We start from the raw sequence: 27,903 nt of genomic DNA, 5'->3' as shown, positions 1-27,903 counted from the left end.
TTGGATCTGGATTGGTTTTGCCAAAACCACCCTTCCGTGTTTTGGGTTCTGGGTTTTGTGTTTTGGATCTGTATTTTTTTGAAAAAAAGCATAAAAACAGCTAAAATCACAGAATTTGTAGGTTTTTCTGCTCCTATGCTATTATTAACCTCAATAACCTTAATTTCCACTCATTTCCAGTCTATTCTGAACACCTCACACCTCACAATAGTGTTTTTATGTCCAAAAGGTTGCACCGAGGTAGCTGGATGACTATGCTAAGCGACACGAGTTATGCGGCACAAACACGTGACCCATCTAGGAGTGACACTGCAGTGGCAGACAGGATGGCAGTTAGAAAAACTAGGCCCCAAACTGTACATAATGCAAAGAAAAAAAGAGGTGCAAGATGGAATTGTCCTTGGGCCCTCCCACCCACCCTTATGTTGTATAAACAGGACATGCACACTTTAACAAATCAATCATTTCAGCGCCAGGGTCTGCCACACAACTGTGGCTGAAATGATTGGTTCGTTTGGGCCCCCACAAAACAAGCTGGCAATTAATGTGTCCCTGCACAAACTGGCTCTACGGAGGCAAGATGTCATCCTCATCCTCCTCATCCACCGATTCCTCACCCTCTTCAGTGTGTACATCCTCATCCTCACAAAGTATTAACTCGTCCCCACTTGAATCCACCACCACAGGTCCCTCTGTACGTTCTGGAGGCTGGTCTCCCTGGAAGAGCTGATAATTCATTTTGATGAACATCATCTTCTCCACATTCTGTGGAAGCAACCTCCTACGCCTTTCGCTGACAAGGTTCCCGGCTGCACTAAACACTCTTTCGGAGTACACACTGGAGGGGGGGCAACTCAGGTAAAATAGAGCCAGTTTGTACAGGGGCCTCCAAATTGCCTCTTTTTCCTGCCAGTACAGGTATGGACTGTCTGACATGCCTACTTGGATGCTGTCACCGATGTAATCCTCCACCATTCTGTCAATGGTGACAGTATCATATGCAGTGACAGTAGACATGTCAGAAATTGTTGCCAGGTCCTTCAGTCCGGACCAGATGTCCAAACTTGGTCCTGCCTGCCCTGCATCACCGCCAGCGGGTTGCTTAGGATACCTAAGTTTTTTCCTGGCAGCCCCAGTTGCGGGAGAAAATGAAGAAGGAGCCGTTGACGTGTCACGTTCCGCTTCAGCTGACAGTGTGTTCACCAGCAGGTCTTTGCACCTCTGCAGGCTTGTGTCGGCCGGAAAGAGAGACACCACATAGGCTTTAAACCTAGGATCGAGCACGGTGGCCAAAATGTAGTGGTCTGATTTCAACAGATTGACCACCCTGGAATCCTGGCAAAGCGAATGAAGGGCTTCATCCACAAGTCCCACATGCCGAGCGGAATCGCTCCGTCTTAGCTCCTCCTTCACTTTCTCCAGCTGCTTCTGCAAAAGCCTGATGAGGGGAATGACCTGACTCAAGCTGGCAGTGTCTGAACTGACTTCACGTGTGGCAAGTTCGAAGGGCTGGAGAACCTTGCACAACACGGAAATCATTCTCCACTGCGCTTGAGTCAGGTGCATACCCCCTCCTTTGCCTATGTCATAGGTGGATGTATAGGCTTGTATGGCCTTTTGCTGCTCCTCCATCCTCTGAAGCATATAGAGGGTTGAGTTCCACCGCGTCACAACCTCTTGCTTCAGGTGATGGCGGGGCAGGTTCAAGAGTGTTTGCTGGCGCTCCAGTCTTCGGCACGCAGTCGCTGAATGGCGAAAGTGGCCAGAAATTTTTCGGGCCACCCAAAGCGTCTCCTGCACGCCCCTGTCGCTTTTCAGAAAATTCTGCACCACCAAGTTTATTGTGTGAGCAAAACATGGGACGTGCTGGAATTTGCCCAGATGTAATGCCCGCACAATATTGGTGGCGTTGTCAGATATCACAAATCCCCAGGAGAGTCTAAGTGGGGTAAGCCACTGGGCGATGATTTCCCTCAGTTTCTCTAAGAGGTTGTCGGCGGTGTGCCTCTTACTGAAACCGGTGATACACAGCGTAGCCTGCCTTGTAACGAGCTGGCGTTTCTGAGATGCTGCTACTGGTGACGCTGCTGCTGTTGCTGCGTAAGGTGATACATCTACCCAGTGGGCTGTCACAGTCATATAGTCCTTAGTCTGCCCTGTTCCACTTGTCCACATGTCCGTGGTTAAGTGGACATTGTGTACAACGGCATTTTTCAGGACACTGAGGACACTTTTTCTGACGTTTCTGTACAGTCTCGGTATCGCCTGCCTAGTGAAGTGGAATCTAGACGGGATTTGGAACCGGGGACACACTACCTCCATCAATTGTCTAAATCCCACTGCACTAATGGCGGATACCGGACGCACGTCTAACACCAACATAGCAGTCAAGGCCTCAGTTATACGTTTTGCTTCAGGATGACTGCTGTCGTACTTCATCCTCCTCGCTAAGGACTGTTGGAGGGTCAATTGTTTAGTAAAAGTAGTGGTGTTCCTACTTCCTCTCTGGGATGATGAACGACTCCCAGCAGCAGCAACAGCAGCAGCGGCAGCAGTAGGCGTAGCAATGCAGGATCCTCCGGAGGAATCCCGGATAGGAGAGTCAGTCATGCCAGTGATATGGCCTGCAGGACTACTTCCGATCCTGACTAAGGAGGAAATTGACGAGGAGGGAGTTGACGGTGTGGTTTGCAGGCGCTTGGATACAACAGGACAACGGGATTTAGGTGTCCCTGGACTGCTTACGGTCTGAGCCAAAGTTTCTGAACTTGACAGTAACTTTTTATGAACGCGCTGCAGGTGCCGTATAAGGGAGGATGTTCCTAGGTGGTTGACGTCCCTACCCCTACTTATTTCACCTTTACATATGGTACATATGGCAAGACAGTTGTTGTCCGGATTTGGATAGAAATATTGCCAGACCAAAGAGGTGGAATGTTTGGTCTTCTGCCCAGGCATGACCGTGATGGGCTTTTTCATCCCACGGACAACAACTGTCTCCCCCGGAGCCTGATTTAAACAAACCACATCACCATCAGAATCCTCCTCGCCAACTTCCTCCTCAGCGCCAGCTACACCAGTATCCTCATCCTGTTGTACTTCAACAGTGACATCTTCAATTTGCATATCAGCAAGTGGACTGTGGGTGCTCCTTTCAGCACTTGCAGGGGGCGTGCAAATGGTGGAAAGAGCCACCTCTTCCCGTCCAGTGCTGGGAAGGTCAGGCATCGCAACCACCACCACACTTGGACTCTCCTTGGGGATTTGTGATATCTTCTTAGAAAGCACAGTTCTTCGCTGTGCTTTTGCCAGCTTAACTCTTTTGATTTTTTTAGTGGGAGGAGTGCTTCCATCGTCATGTGAAGCTGAACCACTAGTCATGAACATACTAGGGATCGACCTTAGCCGTTCCTTGCCACTCCGTGTCGTAAATGGCATATTGGCAAGTTTACGTTTCTCTTCAGCTGATTTAAATGTCTTTTTCAAGGTCATTTTCCTGAACTTTGCCATTTGGGATTGTATGTGCCCTCTACTATGACATTGGGCATCGGCCTTGGCAGACGACGTTGATGGCATGTTATCGTCTATGTCATGACTAGTGGCAGCAGCTTCAGCACTAGGAGGAAGTGGTTCTTGATCTTTCTCTATTTTATTTTTATCGGAGAAAGTTTGGTCCTCCATTTATGTTATATCGATTTGATATATACGTGCGGCTAAACACAAAAAATAATTTTTTTTTTGGTTTGGACTGGAGTGTACTTTGTGGGTTACAGCACCCTTTAACGGTCAAGCCAGCCGGCCCTTTACTTATGACACAGGCGCACTCTTGGCACTACTTTGTTGATGCACGTGCGGCTACTGCGCACACAATTCACAAACACAGAAAATAATTTTTTTTTGGTTTGGACTGGAGTGTACTTTGGGGGTTACAGCACCCTTTAACGGTCAAGCCAGCCGGCCCTTTACTTATGACACAGGCGCACGCTTGGCACTACTTTGTTGATGCACGTGCGGCTACTGCGCACACAATTCACAAACACAGAAAATAATTTTTTTTTGGTTTGGACTGGAGTGTACTTTCGGGGGTTACAGCACCCTTTAACGGTCAAGCCAGCCGGCCCTTTACTTATGACACAGGCGCACGCTTGGCACTACTTTGTTGATGCACGTGCGGCTACTGCGCACACAATTCACAAACACAGAAAATAATTTTTTTTTGGTTTGGACTGGAGTGTACTTTCGGGGGTTACAGCACCCTTTAACGGTCAAGCCAGCCGGCCCTTTACTTATGACACAGGCGCACGCTTGGCACTACTTTGTTGATGCACGTGCGGCTACTGCGCACACAATTCACAAACACAGAAAATAATTTTTTTTTAGGTTTGAACTGGAGTGTACTTTCGGGGGTTACAGCACCCTTAACGGTCAAGCCAGCCGGCCCTTTACTTATGACACAGGCGCACGCTTGGCACTACTTTGTTGATGCACGTGCGGCTACTGCGCACACAATTCACAAACACAGAAAATAATTTTTTTTTTGGTTTGGACTGGAGTGTACTTTCGGGGGTTACAGCACCCTTAACGGTCAAGCCAGCCGGCCCTTTACTTATGACACAGGCGCACGCTTGGCACTACTTTGTTGATGCACGTGCGGCTACTGCGCACACAATTCACAAACACAGAAAATAATTTTTTTTTTGGTTTGGACTGGAGTGTACTTTCGGGGGTTACAGCACCCTTAACGGTCAAGCCAGCCGGCCCTTTACTTATGACACAGGCGCACGCTTGGCACTACTTTGTTGATGCACGTGCGGCTACTGCGCACACAATTCACAAACACAGAAAATAATTTTTTTTTTGGTTTGGACTGGAGTGTACTTTCGGGGGTTACAGCACCCTTAACGGTCAAGCCAGCCGGCCCTTTACTTATGACACAGGCGCACGCTTGGCACTACTTTGTTGATGCACGTGCGGCTACTGCGCACACAATTCACAAACACAGAAAATAATTTTTTTTTGGTTTGGACTGGAGTGTACTTTCGGGGGTTACAGCACCCTTTAACGGTCAAGCCAGCCGGCCCTTTACTTATGACACAGGCGCACGCTTGGCACTACTTTGTTGATGCACGTGCGGCTACTGCGCACACAATTCACAAACACAGAAAATAATTTTTTTTTTGGTTTGGACTGGAGTGTACTTTCGGGGGTTACAGCACCCTTAACGGTCAAGCCAGCCGGCCCTTTACTTATGACACAGGCGCACGCTTGGCACTACTTTGTTGATGCACGTGCGGCTACTGCGCACACAATTCACAAACACAGAAAATATATTATTTTTTTAGCACTTGGGGGGAGCACCCCTGATGGACAGAGCACCCCCTGGACAACACTACAGCACCCCTTTAGGACTGGGACACTGCACAGGACTTTGGAGTGGACACAGCCCCTATGGAGAACTGACTGCACAACACAGTCCAGCCAGCCCCTATGGACTTTGAAGTAGTGGACACAGCCCCTATTAACAACAGCAGCACAGCACAACACAGCCAGCCCCTATGGACTTTGAAGTAGTGGACAACAGCAGCACTACACTACACTACACTACACAGCACTAACTCCCACCCTCCCTCTTCACTGTCCACAGCCGAGTGAGAAAATGGCGCCGACGCGGGTACCTTATATAGGATCCAAAACCCGCGAGACTCGGAAGGCGGGATGATGACGTTTTGCCTCGATGTCAGATCCGAGTCAGGCGGGAAAAGTCGAGCCTGACTCGGATCGGACTCGGATCGGGGGGGCTCGGGGGGGTTCGGATTTCAGAAATCCGAACCCGCTCACCCCTAGTTTGAATATTGAAAGTTTAGGCTCTTTGTAAAGGAGGATAATCTCTCTAACAAAGTGAAGATAACATGCACCTCTCCTGTCACCTGGGAGCAGTTGGCTTTGAATATAGGTGGTCAATTGGTTTTGACATATTTGCTAATTACTTTGCTGTGCCATTTGCCCAATGTGGGATTCAATTTTGCACTTAATAGTTTCCATTATTGATATACTGTATCCTTTTCAAGTTTATATTCTGCAAAAACTGGAATTTCTCCTGAAAATGCATTTGGAACAAACATTGAAGTACTCACAGTTCTCATTTATAAGAGTACAGGTTGAATCTCCCATATCCAAATATTCCGAAATATGGAATATTCCAAAATACGGAATATTTTTAGCTTGACTGAGATAGTGAAACCTTTGATTTTTCATGGTTCAAAGTACACAAACTTTGTACCTGATTCAGACCCGTTCACTAGTTGCGGCCGCTCGCTCCCAGTATATGGAAATTCATCTATGTGACATCAAGGCATCCGCTTGCACAGCAAGACATAAGCGCGCCCACTATGTCTTGGCGAGCGATCACTTTGCATTTATAGACGCCCACCAGTCTGTCTTTAGCCGTCCACTAGCGTACGTCATCTCCAGGAAGTATACTGTATACAACCTTTGGTACATCAGGAACCATCAGGTCAGACCACAGCGCTTGTGGTTGACTGTACCCTACCGCAAGCACTATGAGCAGTTCTGTGTAAAATCAACCAGGTGACATATACTATGACGCTGCCTGGTAATTATGCACGCCTTTGAAATGGCGTTGAAACACTCTGGCACGCCTGTGTCCGCAACTCCACTCCCCCGTTACTACTGCCCTGCCCCTGTTACCACCCTCAAACGGCCTCTACTGTCACTCATTCTACTGGGCTGTCCTGGCAGGGCAAGCGAGCACATTCCAATCGCTCGTACTAGTTTGCACATGCGCACTGCGAACTATACACATGCGCACATTAGCGAACATCGTCTGCAACGAGCGGCCACTTGCTAGCGAATGAGTCTGAATCGGGTCCTTTGTTTAAGGCACAAAAGTATTACAAATTAAGTATAAAATCACCTATAGGCTGTGTGTATAAGGTGTACATGAAACATAAATAAATTTCAGGTATATACACAAACTTTGTTTGAGCCACAAAATGATTGAAAATATTGTATAAAATTACCTTCAGGCTGTGTATATATGTGCATTTATGTGTATATAACACATAAATGCATTCTGTGTTTAGATTTGGGCCCTATTCCTAAGACATTTCAATATGGTATGCAATTATTCCAAAATACGGAATATTCCGATATCCAAAATACCCTTGGTCCCAAGCATTTTGGATATGGGAGACTCAACCTGTATATCCATTGCAGTGTGAAGAGTCAACTCTTTGTTAAGATGACATTTCATGTAGATGTCACTTGTTAAGATGATTGTAGTATGACGTTCTAGAGAGTGAGAGCTGCTTCCAGGGCAGGTAGGTAGATTATCAGGGGTATATTTGCTAAGAATCGTGCCTGGCCGAGATTAAACACGCTGGGCATCGCTGGGTTACGTGAGTTTTTTCCCAGTCAAACCCTGATATTTACTAAGAACCATGTTTGACTCAATCGCGTTTTCCGATGGTCTAATCGATGGTTAGATTGTCTGCGAGTTCAGTTGGATTGGGCTGAAATTAATATAAATTCTTGTGAGCAGCGTGTTCTGCAGAAGCACTGCACAGATCAGTGTGATCTGTGCAGTGCTTCTGTGTGTTTCTGGTGTAATAAAGGGTTAAAATGGAAGAAAAAAAAATGTCGCCCCCTCTCCCTTTCAAAAGCATAACCAGCCCTGGACCTCTGAGCCCTTTCTGGTACAGGAAAATCGGTTTTACTATAACCAGCACCAGGCGAACCATCCTGGGGGCTTACAATATAGCAGGGAGACACACAGTGTTTGGTGCCCCAAGCTGGTCAGCCCAAAAGGGCTGGCAATACTTGTATAATTGGACCGCCGAAAATAATACGGGGTCCCTCTCCCGAGGATCAACCGGCCCTGGCCTGGTTGATCCAATGCGAATCCTGTACCAGCTCTTCTGGTCTGTCTCATCTCCATCGCTGTGGTGGAAGCCTCTTTGCAGGAGATTACGCCCCTGCTCTTATTGCACATGACGGAGGCAGGACTGGTCAAAGGGCCTGATTCAGCAAGGATCGAAACTGCGATTCCGCACACAATCGCCGATTGTTGCGTCCTCCGCATGCATATGCATTGCAGTTATAGGAGGTGGTGTTGGGGGGGGGGGGGGGTCGGTGAAACGCAGGTATGCCAGTGCGTTTGAATGCCATTGCAGGGGCGTGCATAAATTATCCACTGTGATGCCATACGCAGCTTGTGTGCTCAGGCCCTGATTCAGAGCTGGACGCTCTGACAGAGTGGTCGCTCTGAATCAGGGCCATCCTTCTTGAATTTAAGAGCGGCCTCCTGGCCGCTCGTATAGCTGCGGGTGACCACCCATAGCTATAGCGAGCGGCCAGGAAGATGGTCGTGATGGTCAAGACCATCGCGATCATCGGGCTTGCGACGAGACCCTTGTGGTAGGGTCTCATTGCCGCAAGCCCTAGAGTGCTTTCGGCTCAAACAGAGTGATGTCAGTGGGGCCGGCCCCAGACGGTAGGCGTTCCCATGGGAACGCCTCAGTCTGGACAGCCACACCCCCGGCACGCCCACCAAAGGGGGCATGCTGTCACTCAACATCGACAGCACACCCCCTTTGGTACGAGACCCGGAGCGACGGTTTGCCCGTCGCTATCCGGGTCTCACGCATGCGGACGACGGAGCTGGCTCCGTCATGCGCATGCGCACTGGGCTAACATTGACCCGCTTGCGAGCGCTCAGTGCTCGCGAGCGGGTCTGAATCAGGCCCTCAGTGTGTGCGATGAAGTTAGCAATTCCTGAGTAATATCAGAGCTTGTACAAGTTTGTGTGAGGCTGCGATGGTACTCGATGTTACCGATGGTTTTGCATTCTTCCTAAACATTACGGATGTGTGTAAGGTAAAGGGGGCATCCTTATGTAGTGCTGCGACGGCATAGCGATCGCAATGGATTAGAGGTCCAACCTTTTACCCCTCGGAGGACTCTGTGTCGATATGTGCTAGACTTCAAGGTACATGATACAAATCCTTTGCAATTGTTTCAACCAAAAGAAAAATCCATACAATAAAGTAACTGTTCAGCACTACACATTCACACAGGACTGGCGCTAGGCTTCCCAGCGCTGGTCCTGTGCTGCACAGCTGAGCCCCTTCCCTCCCCCTGAGCGCTTGCCCAATAGCGCCAGGAGGAGGGTGGTAGGCGGGCTCATGCTGGGCATAACACATCGCCGCCAGCGCTGGCGGCGATGTGTGTGTTAATCAGCAGCCAATGACAGTCAGACAGACTCTCATTGACTGCTGCAGCGCCCACTGCAAGAGCCGGCTCCCTTCTGGCTCCTACAGTGGGTAATGGGAGAGACGTCATGATGTCTCTCCCATAATGCAGAGCGCGCCAGCCCGGGAGGGCTGACGTGTGGACGGCGGCTGGAGCCGGAGCATGGATTCAGGTAAGTATTTTTCTTTTAGTTATTGCTTAATTTCAGTGTGTATTTGTCGGAGGGGGGCACTTATACTGGAGGCACTGCATTGGGGGGGACTATTACTAAGGAGGGGACTACTACTGGGGGCACTGCTTTGGGGGGGCTATTACAAAGGAGGGGACTACTACTGGGGGCACTGCTTTGGGGGGCTATTACTAAGGAGTGGACTACTACTGGGGGCACTGCTTCGTGGGGGGGATACTTCTGGGGGCACTGCATTGGGGGGGACTACTGGGGGCACTGCATCGTGGGGGACCACTACTGGGGACTACTACAGGGGGCACTGCATCAAGGGGGACTGCTACTGGGGGCACTATATGAAGGGCACTGTATAGGGGGGACCACTACTGGGGACTACTACTAGGGGGGGGACCACTACTGCTGGGGACTTCTACTGGGGGCACTACATCAAGGGGGACTACTACTGGGGCACTATATAAGGGGCTTACTACTGGGGGCACTGCACAGGGGGGACCCCTACAGGGGGCACTGAAAAGGGAGAACCACTACCGGGGGCACTGCATAGGGGGGATAACTACTGGGGGCCTGCATAAGAGGGTCAACTACTGGGGGCACTGTATAAGGGCCACTACTGGGGGCTAGCATAAGGGGGATCACTCCTGGGGGCACTGTATAAAGGGCACTGCATATGGGGGTTCACTACTGGGGGCACTGTAAAAAGGGCACTACTGGGGGCCTGCATAAGGGGGATCACTCTTGGGGGCACTGTATAAGGGGCACTGCATATGGGGGCTCACTACTGGAGGCCTGAATATGGGGATCACTACTGGGGGCACTGTATAAGGGGAACTAATGGGGGGCTGCATAAGGGGGGCCACTACAGGGGGCATTGTGTAAGGGGGACCACTACTGGGGGCCTGTATAAGGGCAAGTAATCGGGGGCTAAGTAAGGGGGACCACTACTGGGGGTACTGTATAAGGGGCACTACTGGGGGCCTGCATAAGAGGGACCACTACTGGGGGCATTGTATACTGGGGGTACTACTGGGGGCCTGCATAAGTGGGACCACTACAAGGGGCACTGCATAAGGGGGATTGTATAAGGGGCACTGCATTAAGGTGCAAATGGAAAAAATGTTCCCAGTGACAAGAAAGGGGTGTGTGTCATATTGTCACTCGACATTTTTCAGTGGCCATGCCCCGTGTGACCACGCCCATTTTAAAATTTGCCCTGGGCTCCAAATACCCTAGTTAAGTCACTGTCGAGAGGACTATGTGGGCAGTCAGTATAAGGAAATCTCAGATCCAGTAGAAGGCTACGGAAGTCCAGCTCTAAATCATGCCTTGAAGAATACGGGTTCTGTCAATAGCAATTATTTGAAAGGGAACCAGTGCTTCAAAGATTGTGAATTACTTACATGCTAGAAACAGCTATTTTATGTTGTGGTCTTGTCCTCTAGAACTCATTATATATTAGGGAGAGAAGGGAATATGAAGCCCAAGTTATCTTAAATGTATACATTTGACATTATGTTTTTGTTATTCCATTTACATAGCACACATCTTATACATTTGCTTATGCTTCTAAATTATTTGGAATTATGGCAAATTAAATAAACTCTGCAAGAAGCCACCATGTGTGCAATCTTTTGACAAGCAGCCATTGCCCATATTTTGTTATCACAAGGTTAGTTTTTGTTACACGTACATGAATACTTGAGAGCTAAAAAACAACCATACAGTGGCATGTTACTGGGCTTATCTAATCAAAAGCAAGTCTACATGGATCCAATTACCTCTGGGTGAGCAAGCTCAAGGCATTTTTCATTCAGATGAGTCTCTTGTAGATTTCTGATGATTTTCTTATGGCGATTTTTATACAGATGCCTTTTATTGTTAGAATGTGACATATAGAAGTACTTGTTCAGCTGTTTAATCTCCTACAGTTTCTATCCCCTGTGCAAGAAAAAACTACCTATCAGATTCACTTATATTCACCATGTATGCCAGTGGGTTTGACTGACCCCTAGTTTGACTGCCCCCACTTGTACAGGTTTTCATAACTTTATCTTCCTCTTATTATGCAAGCTCTCACGAGCAGGGCCCTCCATCCTCACGTTCATCCCTAGCACTATCCTTGCTTGCAGTGCTCCTTATCTCCTAATCCCTTTCAGGGACTCTGGCTGCCCTCCCTGTGACTCACCTCCACATTTCTGTCAAGATACAGTGAGGTTTCCTAACCCTCATCCCTTGTGTGTTCCAAAGATATTTCATCTTACATTTAATATATTAGGTTTCACTGTTACTTTGTATATTCCTTGTGCAGAAACTTTGTGGCTCCTTAATAATAAGAATAATAATCATATTTTCTAAAAATGTCATACCAACTAAATGTTCACAAATAACATATACAGTATTTTAGATAGAATAGTCTGCTGCAGGGGTCTTCAACCTTGGCCCTCCAGCTGCTGTGGAACTACACATCCCAGCATGCACTGCCACCTTTTTGATATAACAGCATGCTAAAACTATGGCAGTGCATGCTGGGATGTGTAGTTCTACAGCAGCTGGAGGGCCAAGGTTGAAGACCCCTGGTCTACTGGGTACACACTGTTAGATATATCGTCCTTTCCATTGAACAGGCAAAATATATCTACAATGCATTGGATGTGTCTGTGAATTAAGTCGTTATATCCAATCTGTTTTGCAGCACAGCAGATGGCCGATATATCTAAAAGATATATCGATCATTTGCTGGTATGTGCGGGCAACCTGCTGATCGCCTGTACACATGCTGCAGGGACTGGGCGGTGATCGAAAGCTGAACTTGGTGGGCTATTTAAATGCCCGACCAGTTGAGCTGTCAAGCCCTGCACATAAGGCAGATGATTGGTAAGTGTGTATACACTTTCCAATCGTTAGATAGGCCAGCAACCTGACAACCTAGTGTGTATCCAGCTTAAGGCAGTAAAGTTTGGTAATTAGATAACCTTGCCTGAAGATAAGTAGGCATATTTTATATCGCTTTCTATAAAGTGCAGGCAAGCAGTATAGAGTTTGGCAGAGTGGAGTCAGGAGAACTCCCTTCAAATTCTGGAGTCTTTGGGCTCTGGAGTGGGCAAGTACCCTATGCATTATTTTTTTAATTTTTTTATTTATTAACAGTTTCTTATATAGCGCAGCATATTCCGTTGCGCTTTACAATTGGAAACATTGATAGAACAAAACAGGGTAATAACAGACAGACATAGAGGTAAGAGGGCCCTGCTTGCAAGCTTACAATCTATAGGGAAATAGGCATTGATACACAAGGATAGGTGCTATATATTGCAATTTGGTCCGGCCAGAATGCAGAGTTTCTTGGTGGGCTGCATGATCCAGTCACACAGGAATGTCGGCAAAATGTAAGGAGTATGTGAAAGAAAGACAATATGTGAGGTTATGTGTGGACTGTGAGAGGGGATGTAATAAGACATGGAAGCTATGAAGGTTATGTGGTCAGTTCTGGAATCTGATAAGCTTGTCTGAAGAGGTGAGTTTTCAGGGAACGCTTGAAGGATTGAAGACTAGAGGTAAGTCTTATTGTGTGTGGTAAGGCATTCCATAGAGTGGGTGCAGCCCAAAGAAAGTCCTGTAACCGTAAATGGGAGCAAGTAATGTGCGGGGATGAGAGACGCAGATCTTGTGCTGAGCGGAGAGGTCGGGTTGGGAGATATTTTGAGATGAGTGAAGAGATGTATGTTGGTGTAATTCGGTTAATGGCCTTATGTGTAAGTAACAGTATTTTGTATTGAATACGGTAGAAAACCGGCAACCAATGGAGGGACTGATGGAGCGGGGAAGCAGACGATGAACGTTTGGCAAGGAAGATAAGTCTTGCAGCTGCATTCATAATGGATTGTAATGGCGATAGCCTGTTTTTGGGAAGACCAATAAGGAGACTATTGCAATAGTCAATGCGGGAAATAATGAGTGCATGGATTAGAGTTTTTGCAGTGTCTTGTGTGAGATATGGTCGAATTTTGTATATGTTTTTTAGATGTATGTAACATGATTTTGAGACAGATTGAATGTGGGGAACAAAGGACAGTTCAGAATCAAGGATGACACCTAGGCAGCGAGCTTGTGGGGTGGGGTGGATTGTTGAGTTATCAACAGTGATAAAGAGATCAGATTGGTAACTGTTATTGGCCGGTGGAAATATAATTAATTCTGTTTTAGAAATATTAAGTTTCAGGTAGCGAGATGACATCCAAGATGAAATGGCAGAAATACATTCAGTGACACGGACCAATACAGATGGTGATAAATCTGGAGAGGATAGGTAGATTTGAGTATCATCCGCATATAGATGGTACTGAAATCCAAAAGAGCGGATTAGTTTGCCAAGAGAGGTGGTATAGATTGAGAATAGCAAAGGACCTAAGACAGAGCCTTGCGGTACTCCAACTGATAGAGGTAGCAAAGAAGAGGCAGAATCAGAAAAACTAACAGAAAAAGAGCGATCAGATAGGTAGGAAGAGAACCAAGAAAGAGCTGTGTCCTTAAGACCTAGGGATTGTAATGTTTGTACGAGAAGAGAGTGGTCAACAGTGTCAAAAGCAGCAGAGAGATCTAGAAGAATTAGAAGTGAGTAATGGCCTTTAGCCTTGGCAGTGACCAAATCATTTACTACCTTAGTCAGCGCTGTCTCTGTTGAGTGCTGGGAACGGAAGCCAGACTGAAGTGGGTCCAATAAGTTGTGGGTGTTAAGAAAGTGTGTGAGACGGGTGTAGACAAGTCTCTCCAGTAGCTTGGAGGGGCATTGGAGCTGGGATATAGGACGGTAATTAGAGAGAGTGTTAGGGTCAGAATTTTGTTTTTTCAGAATGGGAGTAATCACTGCATGCTTGAACAGTGATGGAAAGATGCCAGTAGAAAGAGAGAGATTACAGATTTTAGTTAGGGTTGGGATGAGCACAGGAGACAGAGCTTTACTAATTTGTGAGGGTATAGGATCTAGAGGAGAGGTAATAGAGTATCAGGATGAGAAGAGTGTAGATACTTCATCTTCATTTGTGGGGTCAAATGAAGAGAATGTGCCAGAGGGTTCAGGTAGGGAATTGAGTAGGTCACTAGCTGAGGAAGAGAATAACATTTCATTTCGGATATTATCAATCTTGTCCTTGAAATAGGAAGCAAGATCTTTTGCACAGATAGTAGCAGGTGGCTTGGGTGAGGGAGGGGTAAGAAGCAGTTTAAATGTATTAAAAAGTCGCTTGGGGTTAGAGGCTTGAGCAGAGATAAGAGATTGGAAATAAATTTGCTTGGCAGTGTCCAGAGCAGTACGATAAGAGTTGTAGATAGACTTATATGTGAGGAAGTCACTTGGAGTGCGAGACTTTCGCCACTGACGTTCTACTTTACGTGAGAGTTTTTGTAGATGCCTTGTTAAGTTAGAATGCCACGGTTGACGTCTAAGTCTACGCGGAGTGTGATGAGTAGCTGGAGCTACTTCATCGAGGGCTTTAACTAGAATCTGGTTTAGGTGTGATGCAGCAGTCTCAGGAGAAGTGAATGTAGAAATTGGTGAAAGTTGTTGTTGTAGAGAGGTAGATAGTTGTTGAAGGTTAATGGCATTAATATTTCTACGGGTTTTGGGTTTAGGTTTGGTTGATTTCAATGATGTTGATTTAATGGAGGAGAGTGTGCAAGTGATAAGGTTGTGATCTGAGAGAGGGAACGGAGCATTAGTGAAATCAGAAACTGAGCATAGTCTGGTGAATACAAGTTCAAGAGAGTGGCCCTCCTGATGAGTAGAGGAATCAGTCCATTGGGAGAGGCCAAGAGAGGATGTTAAAGAGAGAAATTGGTGAGAGTTGTTTTTGTAGAGAGGTAGATAGTTGTTGAAAGTTAATCACATTAATATTTCTGCGGGTTTTAGGAGGTTTGGTTACATTATATGTACTCTGATACTCCTGTATAGTTTCTTCAGAATCACCTTTTTACATGATGCATGCATGAAGGTGGTATTTCTGGGCAAATTTATTGCAGGATATTAAGGAGAGAGAGAGACCACATGCCAAGTACTGGTAAAAGCATGCTAGCTGCTACAGATACACCTCTCAGTATAAGTGGAGGCAAATGTTGTGTTTGCTGCCTTTGTCAATAGTTGCAGTGAGTTTGCATAAAGCACTTGACATCCAGTTATAACGTATCGGGTAAGGGTGGGTCATCATGTACCCAGGTTATTTGTTAATAGCATAAACAGGGGAAATAACTCATCATTGTACAATTTGATTAATGTGCAAACAATGAACTATTTAAATGTTCCCTTATTGTTAACAAATCAATATTAATGACAGTAAATGCAAAATGTATGTTATATGTTATTTATGTTATGGGCACATTGGTAAACTTATTGATTCTTTTACTGTCAATGTTACCTATTTGATTCTTGTATTCCTCTTTATTTTTACTGTTACATTTACGCTGATAAAGTGTTTTAGCCATAAGTTAGATCTGTTGATGTAAAAGAAAATAAATAAATAAATAAAAAAGGACTAAATAAAAAAGACTAACCTTCCACTCGCAGAGTCCTCAGCTTCTCACTGCAGCACAATAGGATGGGCTACTAATTAGATTACCGTTTTAACGATTTCGTACCCAGAGCTTACATCTTAGGGGAACAGTGATCGTTACTGATATATATATGAATATGCTTTAATCACCACAAGTTAATTGTTTTGCTGATGAACTTTTGCCCTTACAACAAAAGAATTGTGTTAATGGGATCCTGTGTCTCTGTTGCAGATCTCGTTCCTGGCCTCTGCTTACATTAGCCGAGACCTCTCCTATGAAAGCTGTGCTGGTCTGGCTTCTGTCACCCACTATTTTTACCTCTGCCAGTTCTTTTGGATGTTCATTCAGGTGAGTTAAAGTTCCTCTGAAACATCAGTTGGTTTGGCTTCATCTGTAATGTGTCACAAAGTGACATTGCTGTGCAGAAGGGTTACTGAGCTATTCGCTGGGCGGAGGTCGGATCTCATACTTGTAATCGGACACATTTTGCAATTTAAAATTTTAACTTTGGCAAAGGCGTGTATTTCTGGGCGTGCTTTGCATAATATAGGCAGCACAGACGGTGTAATGGTTAGCGTTACTGCCTCACAGCACTGAGGTCATGGGTTCGATTCCCACCACGGCCCAAACTGTGTGGAGTTTGTATATTCTCCCTGTGCTTGCGTGGGTTTCCTCCGGGTACTCTGGTTTCCTCCCACACTTCAAAAATATACTGGTAGGTTAATTGGCTTCCCTCAAAATTGACCATAGTGTGTATGTTTGCGAGCATGTCGTAGGGAATATAGATTGTAAGCTCCACTGGGGCAGGGACAGATATGAATGGTAAGATATTCTCTGTAAAGCGCTGCGGAATATGTGTGCGCTATATAAATAACTGGTAATAATAATAATATAGGAAAATCTGCAATCCCACAAAAATCATATGTAACAAAGACTATCCTTACGTCTCCATACTCTTATGATTCATTTCATTAATATGGATATAATGAACAGCACTTTTTTAAAAAAAATAGCTTCCCCCCCCCCCAAAGTGTTGGACATGACTTTGATGTGATTTTTGTACAGTGGGCCCTAGAGAGCTTCTCACATCTCCTCAAACTTTTAGGTTGTGAAAGTTTCTCCTGAGAGTAGAGATAATGGGCCGAATGTAATAACCTATGATTTGCGGGCACTTCAGCAATTCCAGGTATAGTAGCCATTAGATTTAAAGCGCCAATTAGTTTTAAGGCAAAACCGGGTTGGTTTTAAGGCGAAATCAACCCGCTCTTGCCTTTAAACTAAATGCTGCTACGAATCTTCTGGCTACCTTGCTAGAATTATCAGCAAATAGGGGTTAATTAAATTTGGATCAATATGTGCTGAGTGGACCATTTAGAGCCCAAGTGAAATGGGCTTATGTAGCTTTAGACAGTGTTTGCATCCAGGTTGCAAGCACAGAAATATTTCCCTAAGCTTGCAGAGCTGGCTCTATATGTAAGGTGTGTCCAGCTCAGCAAGGGCATCATAGATGCTCCTCCTTTACTCCTGGAGAGAACAGTAATGTATGAGTTTGGTTAAATCAGGCTACAGAATGGTACTAGTAATAAATGCTAAAATAACAGTACACACAATATAGATCATGTACGGAGTGTTATTAATAACTAATAAAGGTGCCTTCACACATGTCAAAGTAAATTAGGCCAAGACGCAAATACAAAATGAATGTTTTTATTCATTTAAAATCAATATCCACATCCTTCACCTTCCCCTTTAAAAAGATGAAATGGGAATATACTATATTGCTGCAGACTGATTACTAATATCAGTGTAATAATGCAAACAGATTGCAGCACCAACATTACATTAGTATTATCATAAATGGGAGGGATACAGCCAACCAGAAGCAGCCGCCGATCTATGTCATCATCAGTTTGTATTTTGCACCAGCGGTCGAGCATTTACATGTGACCCATCTCCAAACATGTTCATCTGTTTTGTGGTCAGCATGGGACAATTGTCAGTATGAAAATGCACTGTCTTTCATATGCAAATATGCCGAAAGCTGTCATGCACCAAACTGGAAATTTCTGTATATAAAAGGTCAGAGAAAGTCATAATAATTAAAAGTAAATAATAAAGATATTGGAGATTAGACTGTACATTTGGAATAAGCTTTTCTATGAATTCAGGGTTCCTGCTTCTGTTATTGACACTGAAGGTAGTCAGTGAATGGCTAAGGACGGATATCTGTACTTACCATTAGATAGCACAAGCAAATGTCTAACTGATTTAGGGAACAGAGGTATTCTGTGGCATAAGGGAACATATGGAGCATCACATTCCAGCCACATTCCCCAGGACAGTCATGGCACTGCACCCTCACTCCCTTACAGCCACATTCCCCAGGACAGTCATGGCACTGCACCCTCACTCCCTTACAGCCACATTCCCCAGGACAGTCATGGCACTGCACCCTCACACCCTTACAGCCACATTCCCCAGGACAGTCATGGCACTGCACTCTCACTCCCTAACAGCCGCATTCCCAAGGACAGTCATGGCACTGCACCCTCACTCCCTTACAGCCACATTCCCCAGGACAGTCATGGCACTGCACTCTCACTCCCTAACAGCCGCATTCCCAAGGACAGTCATGGCACTGCACCCTCACTCCCTTACAAGAAAACAAAATAAAACTGCACTCTGGGCCGAGTCATAGATGTACGGTAAAGGCACTGCCTCTGCACCTATGTACATAGCAGCTGTGCTGAAATATGCAAAGACCACAGGAGGTGGTTTGTGTTAAAAGAGGCTTCTGTGATCTGCTGGCTGTGTCCGAAGACGCAACATCAGAATCTCTGCATGAACATCGTGCACCATCGGACATCTCAGTAACTCTCAGGTTACCCAGAATGTATGGCAAAACCACGCTGCCGGGACCAGTGAAACTGCATCCGAGGACTCCCTATTGCCGCCTCAAACACCAGCAGCATGTCAATCATGTCAATTATGCTGCGGCTGGACGGGCACTGCGACCGATGTGCGGCTCCTGGACAGATAACAAACCGACAGGGCTAGGATACCTGTCGGTAAGTAGCCTAACTCTACCCCAACCCCTCAACCTAACCGTCCCTCCCTGCATCCTCCCCTAGTGCCTAAACCTAACCTTCCCTCCCCCTAGTGCCCAGGGCCGGCAACAGAAATCTCGGGGCCCGGTACACGGATGTCTCTGGGGGCCCCACCTTCTCACCACCACCCCGGATCCCACACATCCCTCCCCTGCATGTCTGATATATGAAGCATGATAATGATAACTGAAAGATATGCCGGCATTTAAATAAAGTAAAAATACACTATGACTTACCACACTGTCTCTCTGTCACTGATGATGCAGGCTGTAGTTCTTGTCTGCCATCTCTTGCAAGGTCTTCTTAATGACAGTGCTGTGGATGCCTCAGGGGTAGAAGGGATGGTGTCTGCAGCTAGCCATCCTCAGCAGTCAGCCCCTCATCACCTTCCTCAAATTCAGCCTCTCATCACCATCCTCAGCCCAGAAACCCCCCATCTCCTTCCTCCGTCCCCAGCCCCCATCACCTTTCTCTGCCCCCAGTCTGTCACCTTCCTGTGGTACCCCAAAATTTGTGCCCAGATAGGGGTCACCCAATTTTGTTTTATTATGGATAAATAGATAATACAGCCCTTAGCCTGTAATAGAGGGTTGCTGAACTATATGTGACCCCCTGCAGCCCTTACATATGCAAATATGAGCAGGGAAAACTAGTTATGTCGGCCAACAACACAGGGAGCCCAGAAAAAGGGCCCCCATTGATTGGTCCCCATGGATGCAGGGCAGAGGGCCCAAAGGGCGGGTTTACACTTGAGTCCTCTGGCCTATTAGGAGTGTCTGATCGAGCCGGGAAGAAGGGCTTGAGAAGGCACCAAAGTATTAAATAATGGCTCCGCCCTAAGAAGGGCTGCTGATCAAAGTATGGACAGGTCCGTGCTGGACCATATAGAGGGGCTGTGCTGTGTTTTACGGAGACCAGAAGAGTTATTGCTGGTCAGTCAGAAGGAAGAGTTGTTGCCAGAGGGGAACTGAACTGTCCCGCTCCAACCTCCTATTACACTGCCTGCAGTGTCCATCCTGTCTACTACGAAGTGCCAGACCCTTAGCCACTGCTGCCGCTTACCTGCCCTGCTGCCCCGGCCTGCTGGAGGTGAAGAGGACCCTGGAGAGTGGCTGCTGCGCTGCACTCCTGAGGAAGCTGCTGTATCACACTGCCCCATGGAGGAGAGAAGATTCTGGAGCCATCTGGAGGTCCCACAGCCGCCGAGGACGGTTGGAAGACCTGAAGGACCCGGGGAGAAGACCCCTTCAGCTGCAGGCTGCTTGGAGCAGTGCCCGTGGACCGGAGGACCCCAGCTGGGGAGTTTGTGACCATTGCCAGAGTGAGGGGGGCGCTGCCGCACAAAGTTAAGTGCCACTACCACTTAGAGGGACCCCTATTGAACGAAGACCCAGCGAGGGACTGGAGGGAATCTCCGGGCAGTTGCAGGCATGAGAGAGGACAGCCCCTTAGGAGCTACCGAAAGACCCCAGATGAGCCACCTGGAAGGGCCGCAGCTGAGCCACCTGGAAGAGCCCAGTGCTGCTCGGGCCAAGCTACATGGGAATAGGAGCTGAGGCTCGGCAGTGGCTTTGGGTCCCGGCGGCGCAGCGCGGCAAAACAAGTCTGCTGCCTTGTTTTGTGCCCGTCTGGTCCTCGGGGCCCCTTTGGACCTCGGAGCCCGGTAAGGGTGTACCCATAGTCCCCCACTGTCGCCGGGCCTGCTAGTGCCTAACCCCCTGCCTAACCCAACTACTTACCATCGGGATGCTGGCACCAAGATTCTGACTGGTATCAGGATTTTGGTTCCAGCATGCCGGGATAATAACTACATCTCATGCAGGGTGCAGCCACATCAAATCAAGTTATACCAATCCTTTAACAACAAAACTGGATCAGAAACAAATTAGTGATATTAGCGCAAAATCCGCATGCCATAGGTATTATAAAAACAGGTAACTAGTGGATCACTGTATATAAGTTTAAAACATTTATTATGACAGTCTCAATATTTTAAACATAAAAATATAATATTAGAAATTAGTAATAAACAGTGTCAATCACCTATGACTCAATATGCACTAAAAGCTGTAATGTACCTGTAACTGGATGTAATTAATTTGACTCAGTCCTGGATTACAGTTTTCATGCCTCTTCTATATCTGTTATTATGTACTGTATGTTACCCTTGATTCACCGTCCGAACATGATGCAATAAAACAGATGTAGATTAATGCAATCAGACAACCATTTTTCAAATAGGGACATAAGATCTGTGTTTGAGAAAGGGGCTTGGAATCACGGGTATGGGACATGACAAATCTGATTTGTCCCTTTATGATGATGAAGGTGTACCGATCCTGTTGTACCAATGTTATCCAGGTGTCACTGCAAAATACAGTGTGAATCCAATGGCTGCAGTGATGATGCGCAATAATTATACAGTATAACTCACCAGCTCTAGAGGTAGGAGAGCGCTGGCGAATCTGCACCTGCAGCAGGATTTGTCCATCAGAATAGCTGTGTACAAGTCTGGAGCCGGCAGTGTAGATCATCGACTCGAGGTGAGCTGGTAACACCTGGGTCGGGAATCGATGGCTGTGTTCATGGCTGCCATCAGAAATTGTGGAGCAAATAGCTGTGTGTGTTAAATAAAAGTGGATGTGACTGAAGGTGCTCGGGGAGGTGGCCAGATGGAGGGGGAGTCGGCCAGGGAAGAGATAGGGTCAGACAGGAGATTCCGGGGATAAAAGAAGAGGAAGCTACAATTGAGAATGAATATAATCAAAAGTTTGACAGGCCCGAGCAGCGCCCCCTGCCCTGTGATGCCCTGTGCCGTGGCACATGTCACCCCTAGTTACGGCCCTGACGCTAGGAGACTCAAGCTACAGCGGAAGAGATCCGGCTAAACGACTTACATGCGTTACCAAATTAGACTCATCTTGTCATTCAGACCAAGTTGCAAGATCATAACACACAGTATGTTACTGCTTTTACTCTTTTTATTATATTCCTGCAGTCTACCCTGTATGTATGTTTAAGTACACTTTATGCCAGGTAGTTTATCACCACATTAGACCATTTTAAAATATCAACTAAAATTTCTACTTCAGGGTCCATAGGGTATCCACAGGATACCTTGGGGTATAGGTGTGACGTCAGTCATCGGGCACCAAAGAGTTAAGCTTTCAGCCTCCCAGGATGCACTTGGTCCCCCTCCTATACCCCGCCCCCGAGCCAAGGCACCTCAGTTTAGTTTGGTGCCCGGCCGGAGTCGGGTGCACCTGTCCGAAGTGGGGGCTACAAGAGCCCCTGAAGCTTTCTTCTATGCAGCTGTGGCTGCACATCATGATGTACAGCATGGACAGTCAGTCCTGACGTCCATGCTGTCTTCCCTACACCCCCGCCGGTACCAGAACGCCGGTACCGATCCGGGGATGCTGGTGAGCATCTGGGGTCACAGCTAGCGGTGACCCCAGATGTTCCGGACCATGGCCGGATTCAAGGGGGACAAAGGTAAGCAGCGGGGTCCCGCGGTGGGTCCCCGCTGGTCACATGGTCCTAAGTCCCCAGGCAGGGGGCTCCCTGGGGACTGGCTGCAGCGTGGAGCCAGGCGACCAACCTGCGCTTCCACTACCCCCTGGGACAGCGGACCACAGCAGAGCGGTAGCGCTGCGGCGTCCCAGGGGTTAAATGCATACCAGGGGAGCGCGCCTTCCCTGTCTCACAGCCGGCGCCTCCCTCGCTGCACACAGCCCTCTCTGCACGCTGCCGACTGGTCCTGTGGCAGCGCTCCTCCCCCAGGCCAGCCTCCTCTCTGCTCCTCGGCGGCCATCTTCTATGAACACATGGTGAACGCTGCTGGAAGCCTGGACGGAAGCATTGTGGTCTGGGTCCCCCCGCATACCTCTCCTCCGATTTGGGTCAGGTCTGTGTATGCTGCGCTGTGTCCTACCAGGCCCTGTGTCTGTGTAGTTGAGTGATCAGCGCTGTTAGTGCAGGAATTGATATTTCTTTGCATTGTATGTGACTGTACTAGCGCTGCTGCCTGTAACTTTTCTTCTAACTGTCAGCTTTATTACTGTCCCTGTTCTTTCTGCTAAGCCCTTGCGGTGCGGTGCTGCAGGGTGATCTCTCGCCTTTTTAATATATAATTGGTGAGAGGGGTCACATACGTGGTGCCATCATGTCTGAAAGTGATTTTCCCCTCCGGCTACAGTGTACTACGTGTAAAGTGCCGTTAGCAGAGGGGGAGGGTAGCGCGGAGGGCCTCTGCCGGCAGTGTTTGTCTATGGCGCGGCCTCTTACGGTTACAGCACCGGTACAGGAGCCGCCCTGGGCTTGTTTCGCTCAGGCGCTTACAGCCTTAGTGGGCCAGTTAGCTCCGCAGCCCACGTTTACACCGATGGGTTTGTCCCAGCAGTCAGTGGTGTCGTCACCCATGCAGGGTTTACCAGGACAATTGGTGGTACCCCACAGTCTCCCTATTTCCCCGCTCCCGGTTTCTCAGGAGCCAGCGTGGGTTAACTCCCTGACGAGTTCTGTACAGCACTTGTCGGATGTGTTGCAAGGGGAGTCTGTGATGCGGCCACATAAACGGCCGGTGGCGTCTCTGTCGGCTCCTTATGAGGATGACGAGGTGACGTCTGATGATGGGGAGATTCTGGATCCTTACGATCAGGAACCTCTCCATACTAAGGACGCTGATGCTAAGTCCAAGGTATATATTCCTGGATTTATTCGGGCGGTCCGCACAGCCTTGGTGATTGAGGACGAAGTTGCCCCAGTGGCTAAATCTAAGTATGCCTTTTTCAAGGATGTGAAGGGCGATGCCACAGTCTTTCCTCTTTCGGGTCAGTTAGTGGACCATTTAAGAGGAGGACGTGGAAACAGCCTGGCAAAAGATACCAGCCGCAGAGGCGGCTGGCGGTGGCTTATCCATTCGCGGATAATTATTTTGCAAAGTGGGAATCCCCTCCACAGGTGGATTCTCACGTGACCCGTCTTGTCCGTAGTGCCACATTGCCGATGCCATCCATGTCCTCCCTTAAGGATGCTACGGACCACAAGGTGGAGATCTGCCTGAAGTCCGCTTATTCCCTTGCGGGGGGGGGCAGCACGGCCGGCTATGGCCATTTGCTGGGTTGCCAGAGCGATGGAGCGCTGGGCGGATTCATTAGAGGCATCTTTTGATTCCGACTGTCCGGCCGAACAGGCGGAGTTGATTGGTAATCTTCCGTGATTCGGCCACTTATATCAACGAGGCGGCCTTAGACATTAGTACTCTGGTGTCTAGAATTTCTTCAGCAGCGGTGGCTGCTCGTCGCACCTTGTGGCTGTGATCTTGGAAGGCGGACGCAGATTCCAAAAAGGGTCTGGAGGTGTTGCCATTTACCGGAGAAGTTCTCTTTGGTCCGGATCTGGATAAGATTGTGGCCACGCTGGCGGCAGCCAAATCAGCTTGTCTCCCGTCGGCCGCTGCTCCTTCTGGTTCTGGACCTTCGTCCTTTCGGTCATCTAGGGCCCAGGGCAGGCCCAAACCACAGTCTTTTCCTCGACAGGCTGGCCCTAAGAAATCGGCCAAGCCCCGGAAGCAGGCATGGAGTACCAGACGTCCGGCCCCCAAGCCAGATGACAAGCCTGCGGCCTGACGGTCCGGGCCTCCCTTTGGGGGATCCCAAGGTGGGAGGCCGCCTGCTGCAGTTCGCCCAGTGTTGGTCGGCCACTACGTCAGACACTTGGGTTCTCGAGGTGGTCTCCCACGGGTACGCCCTCTCCTTCCGGCACAGACCCCCGGCTCGATTCTTCACCATGGGTCTACCATCAGACCGGAACAAGGCTACGGAGCTGCGGAAAGTATTGCACACTATGCTCCAGGCTGGAGTTATAGTGCCTGTTCCATTCTCCCAGAGGGGCCAGGGTTTCTATTCAAATCTTTTTTTGGTGCAGAAACCCAATGGGTCATATCGTCCGATTCTCAACCTCAAAGCTCTCAACAGGTCTTTGCGGGTTCCGAAGTTTCGGATGGAGACCCTACGGTCCATCATTCTGGCACTGGAACCTGGGGACTACATGGTGTCATTGGACATACAGGACGCTTACCTGCATGTCCCTATTCTTTTGCACCATCAACAGTTCCTCAGGTTTGCAATCCGCAGCGACCACTTCCAGTTTCGGGCGTTACCTTTTGGCCTGGCGACAGCACCACGTGTTTTCACCAAGGTGATGGCGGTCATGGCGGCTTCTCTGCGGCTGCAGGGAGTCCGCATGTTGCCGTACTTGGACGACCTTTTATTGGTGGCAGGATCTCCAGAGCTCCTTTTACGCCACTTGGTCCTGACCATTGCGCTACTGCAACGGCACGGCTGGATAATCAACTGGCAGAAGTCCACTCTAATCCCGTCTCGGAGGATTCTGCACCTCGGAGCCTTATTGGACTCGGAACAGCAGAGGATCTTCGTGACGGAGGAAAAGATCTCTGCTTTACAGTCGAGGGTGCGCAGTTGTCTGCTCAGCCGCCGGGTGTCTCTACACTCGGCGATGAGGTTACTGGGCTCCATGGTGTCGGTGTTCGACATGGTGGAATATGCCCAGTTTCACTCCAGACCTCTGCAGCACCTGATTCTGTCCAAGTGGAACGGGCTGCCTCAGTCTCTGAAGTCGATTGTGCTCACCCCGGAGGTTCCCCTGTCCCTCGCCTGGTGGTTACAGATGACCCATCTCAGCGGGGGACGTCCGTTCTGGGTTCCAAATTGGGCCCTGTTGACAACGGACGCCAGTCTTTGGGGCTGGGGAGCAGTTTTGGGTCCACACTTGTTCCAGGGCAGGTGGACGCCGACAGAAGCGGAGCTTCCAATCAATATCTTGGAACTCCGTGCGGTCTTCAATGCTCTCCAGCAGGCACATCGGGTTCTCCAGGGTCGTCCGGTACAGGTCCAGTCGGACAACGCTACCACTGTGGCCTACATAAACAGGCAAGGAGGAACCCGAAGTCGGGCGGCTCTCGTGGAGGTCTCTCGGATCCTGGTATGGGCGGAGCGCAATCTTCCGGCCATATCAGTGGTCTTCATCCCGGGAGTGCTAAATTGGGAGGCGGACTTTCTAAGTCGCCAGGACGTTCAACCGGGGGAATGGTCCCTGCACCTGGACGTTTTTCAACTACTGCTGGTGGACAGATGGGGTCTTCCAGAGGTCGACCTCATGGCGTCCCGGCACAACAACAAGTTGCCGGTGTACGGGTCTCGCACAAGAGACGAAGGGGCGTCTCTGGTGGATGCTCTGTCCGTCCGGTGGATGTTCCGGTTCGCATACCTGTTCCCTACGGTCTCCCTTCTTCCACGGGTAATCCGGAAATTCAAACAGGAAGGAGGGACGCTCCTGTTGATAGCTCCCGCATGGCCCAGACGGCACTGGTTCTCAGACCTTCAGGGTCTGTCCGTGGACAGTCCTCTGCGGTTGCCGCTACGACCGGACCTTCTGTCTCAGGGTCCTTGTCTTCACCCGGACCTGACTCGGCTGTCTTTGACGGCGTGGCTGTTGAGACGGCCATGCTGAGGTCCCGGGGGTTTTCCAGCTCTGTGGTGCGTACCATGTTGCGAGCTAGGAAACCGTCTTCCGCGAGGATATACCATCGCGTGTGGCATACGTTCTTCCAGTGGTGTCGACCAAGAGGTTATGCACCGCGGGAGTTTCGTCTGTCTCGGATTCTCGCCTTCCTGCAAGCGGGACTAGATCATGGGCTTCGCCTTGCTTCTTTGAAGGTACAGGTTTCGGCCCTGTCTGTCTGGTTTCACCGTAGGATTGCTACAATCCCGGATGTGCGCACCTTTATGCAAGGTGTTCTCCGCATTCAGCCGCCCTTTGTTCCACCTGTGGCGCCTTGGGATTTGGCTGTGGTCCTGAGGGCTCTCCAGGGACCGCCGTTTGAACCACTGGGCTCAGTGGATCTTAAATGGCTAACAGCTAAGACTGTTTTCCTTCTGGCTATTGTTTCGGCCAGACGTGTTTCTGATTTAGGGGCTCTTTCTTGTAGACCCCCTTTCTTGGTTTTTCATGGGAACAGGGCAGTGCTTCGCACTCGGCCCGAGTTTCTTCCCAAAGGCGATTCCCAGTTTCATGTTAACGAGGAAATCGTTGTTCCGGCCTTTAACTCACCAGGTCTTTCCGTGGGTGAGGCCTCTTTGGATGTTGTGCGGGCCTTAAGGACTTATGTTGACCGCACTTCTTCGTTTAGGAAGTCGGACGCTTTGTTTGTCCTCTATGGCTTCCGTAAAAAGGGTTGGCCTGCCTCAAACCAAACTTTGGCAGCCTGGATCCGTATGGCAATTTTTGAAGCTTATCTTCATGAAGGCCTACCGGTTCCTCCTTCTCTGAAGGCTCATTCCACTAGGTCTGTGGGTCCTTCGTGGGCAGCTCGACGTGGTGCCTCTGCAGTTCAGCTCTGCAAGGCGGCTACGTGGTCCTCTGTCCATACCTTCGTGAGGTATTACAGGTTTGACACCTTCGCCTCTCAGGATGCTTCCTTCGGGCGGCGGATTCTCCTTTCTGCACAGGAGCGTCCCCACCCTTAAAGGATACTGCTTTGGGACATCCCCAAGGTATCCTGTGGATACCCTATGGACCCTGAAGTAGAAAATATGAGATATGGTAAGAACTTACCCTTGTTATCTCTATTTCTACGAAGTCCATAGGGTTCCACAGGACTCCCGCCCTGTCGCACCTGTGCTGCAGATGGGCTTTGCTCTGGTCACCGGTTTTTCCGTCTCCCTCTGGTGAGAATGTGATTCTTGTGTGTGTCCAGATCTTTTTTCTCTCTCTCTT

The 27,903-nt window shown here is 48.5% G+C and overlaps 1 protein-coding gene across 1 annotated transcript in view; it reads left to right on the top strand.

Moving 5' to 3' along the window:
- ADGRV1 (adhesion G protein-coupled receptor V1) overlaps window positions 1-27,903 on the top strand; it is a 556,691-nt gene that overhangs the window by 425,750 nt on the left and 103,038 nt on the right. Inside the window, exon 85 of the mRNA XM_088444649.1 lies at window positions 16,229-16,345. Within this exon, the coding sequence (XP_088300775.1) occupies window positions 16,229-16,345 (117 nt within the window). The remainder of the gene's footprint in view (window positions 1-16,228; window positions 16,346-27,903) is intronic.

The sequence above is a fragment of the Taudactylus pleione genome, unplaced genomic scaffold (genome assembly GCF_031769625.1).
Source record: "Taudactylus pleione unplaced genomic scaffold, aTauple2 ptg000370l, whole genome shotgun sequence".
Lineage (NCBI taxonomy): Eukaryota > Metazoa > Chordata > Amphibia > Anura > Myobatrachidae > Taudactylus > Taudactylus pleione.
The sequence above is the reverse complement of the archived record's forward strand: the minus strand, read 5'-3'. Positions and strand labels throughout refer to the sequence as shown.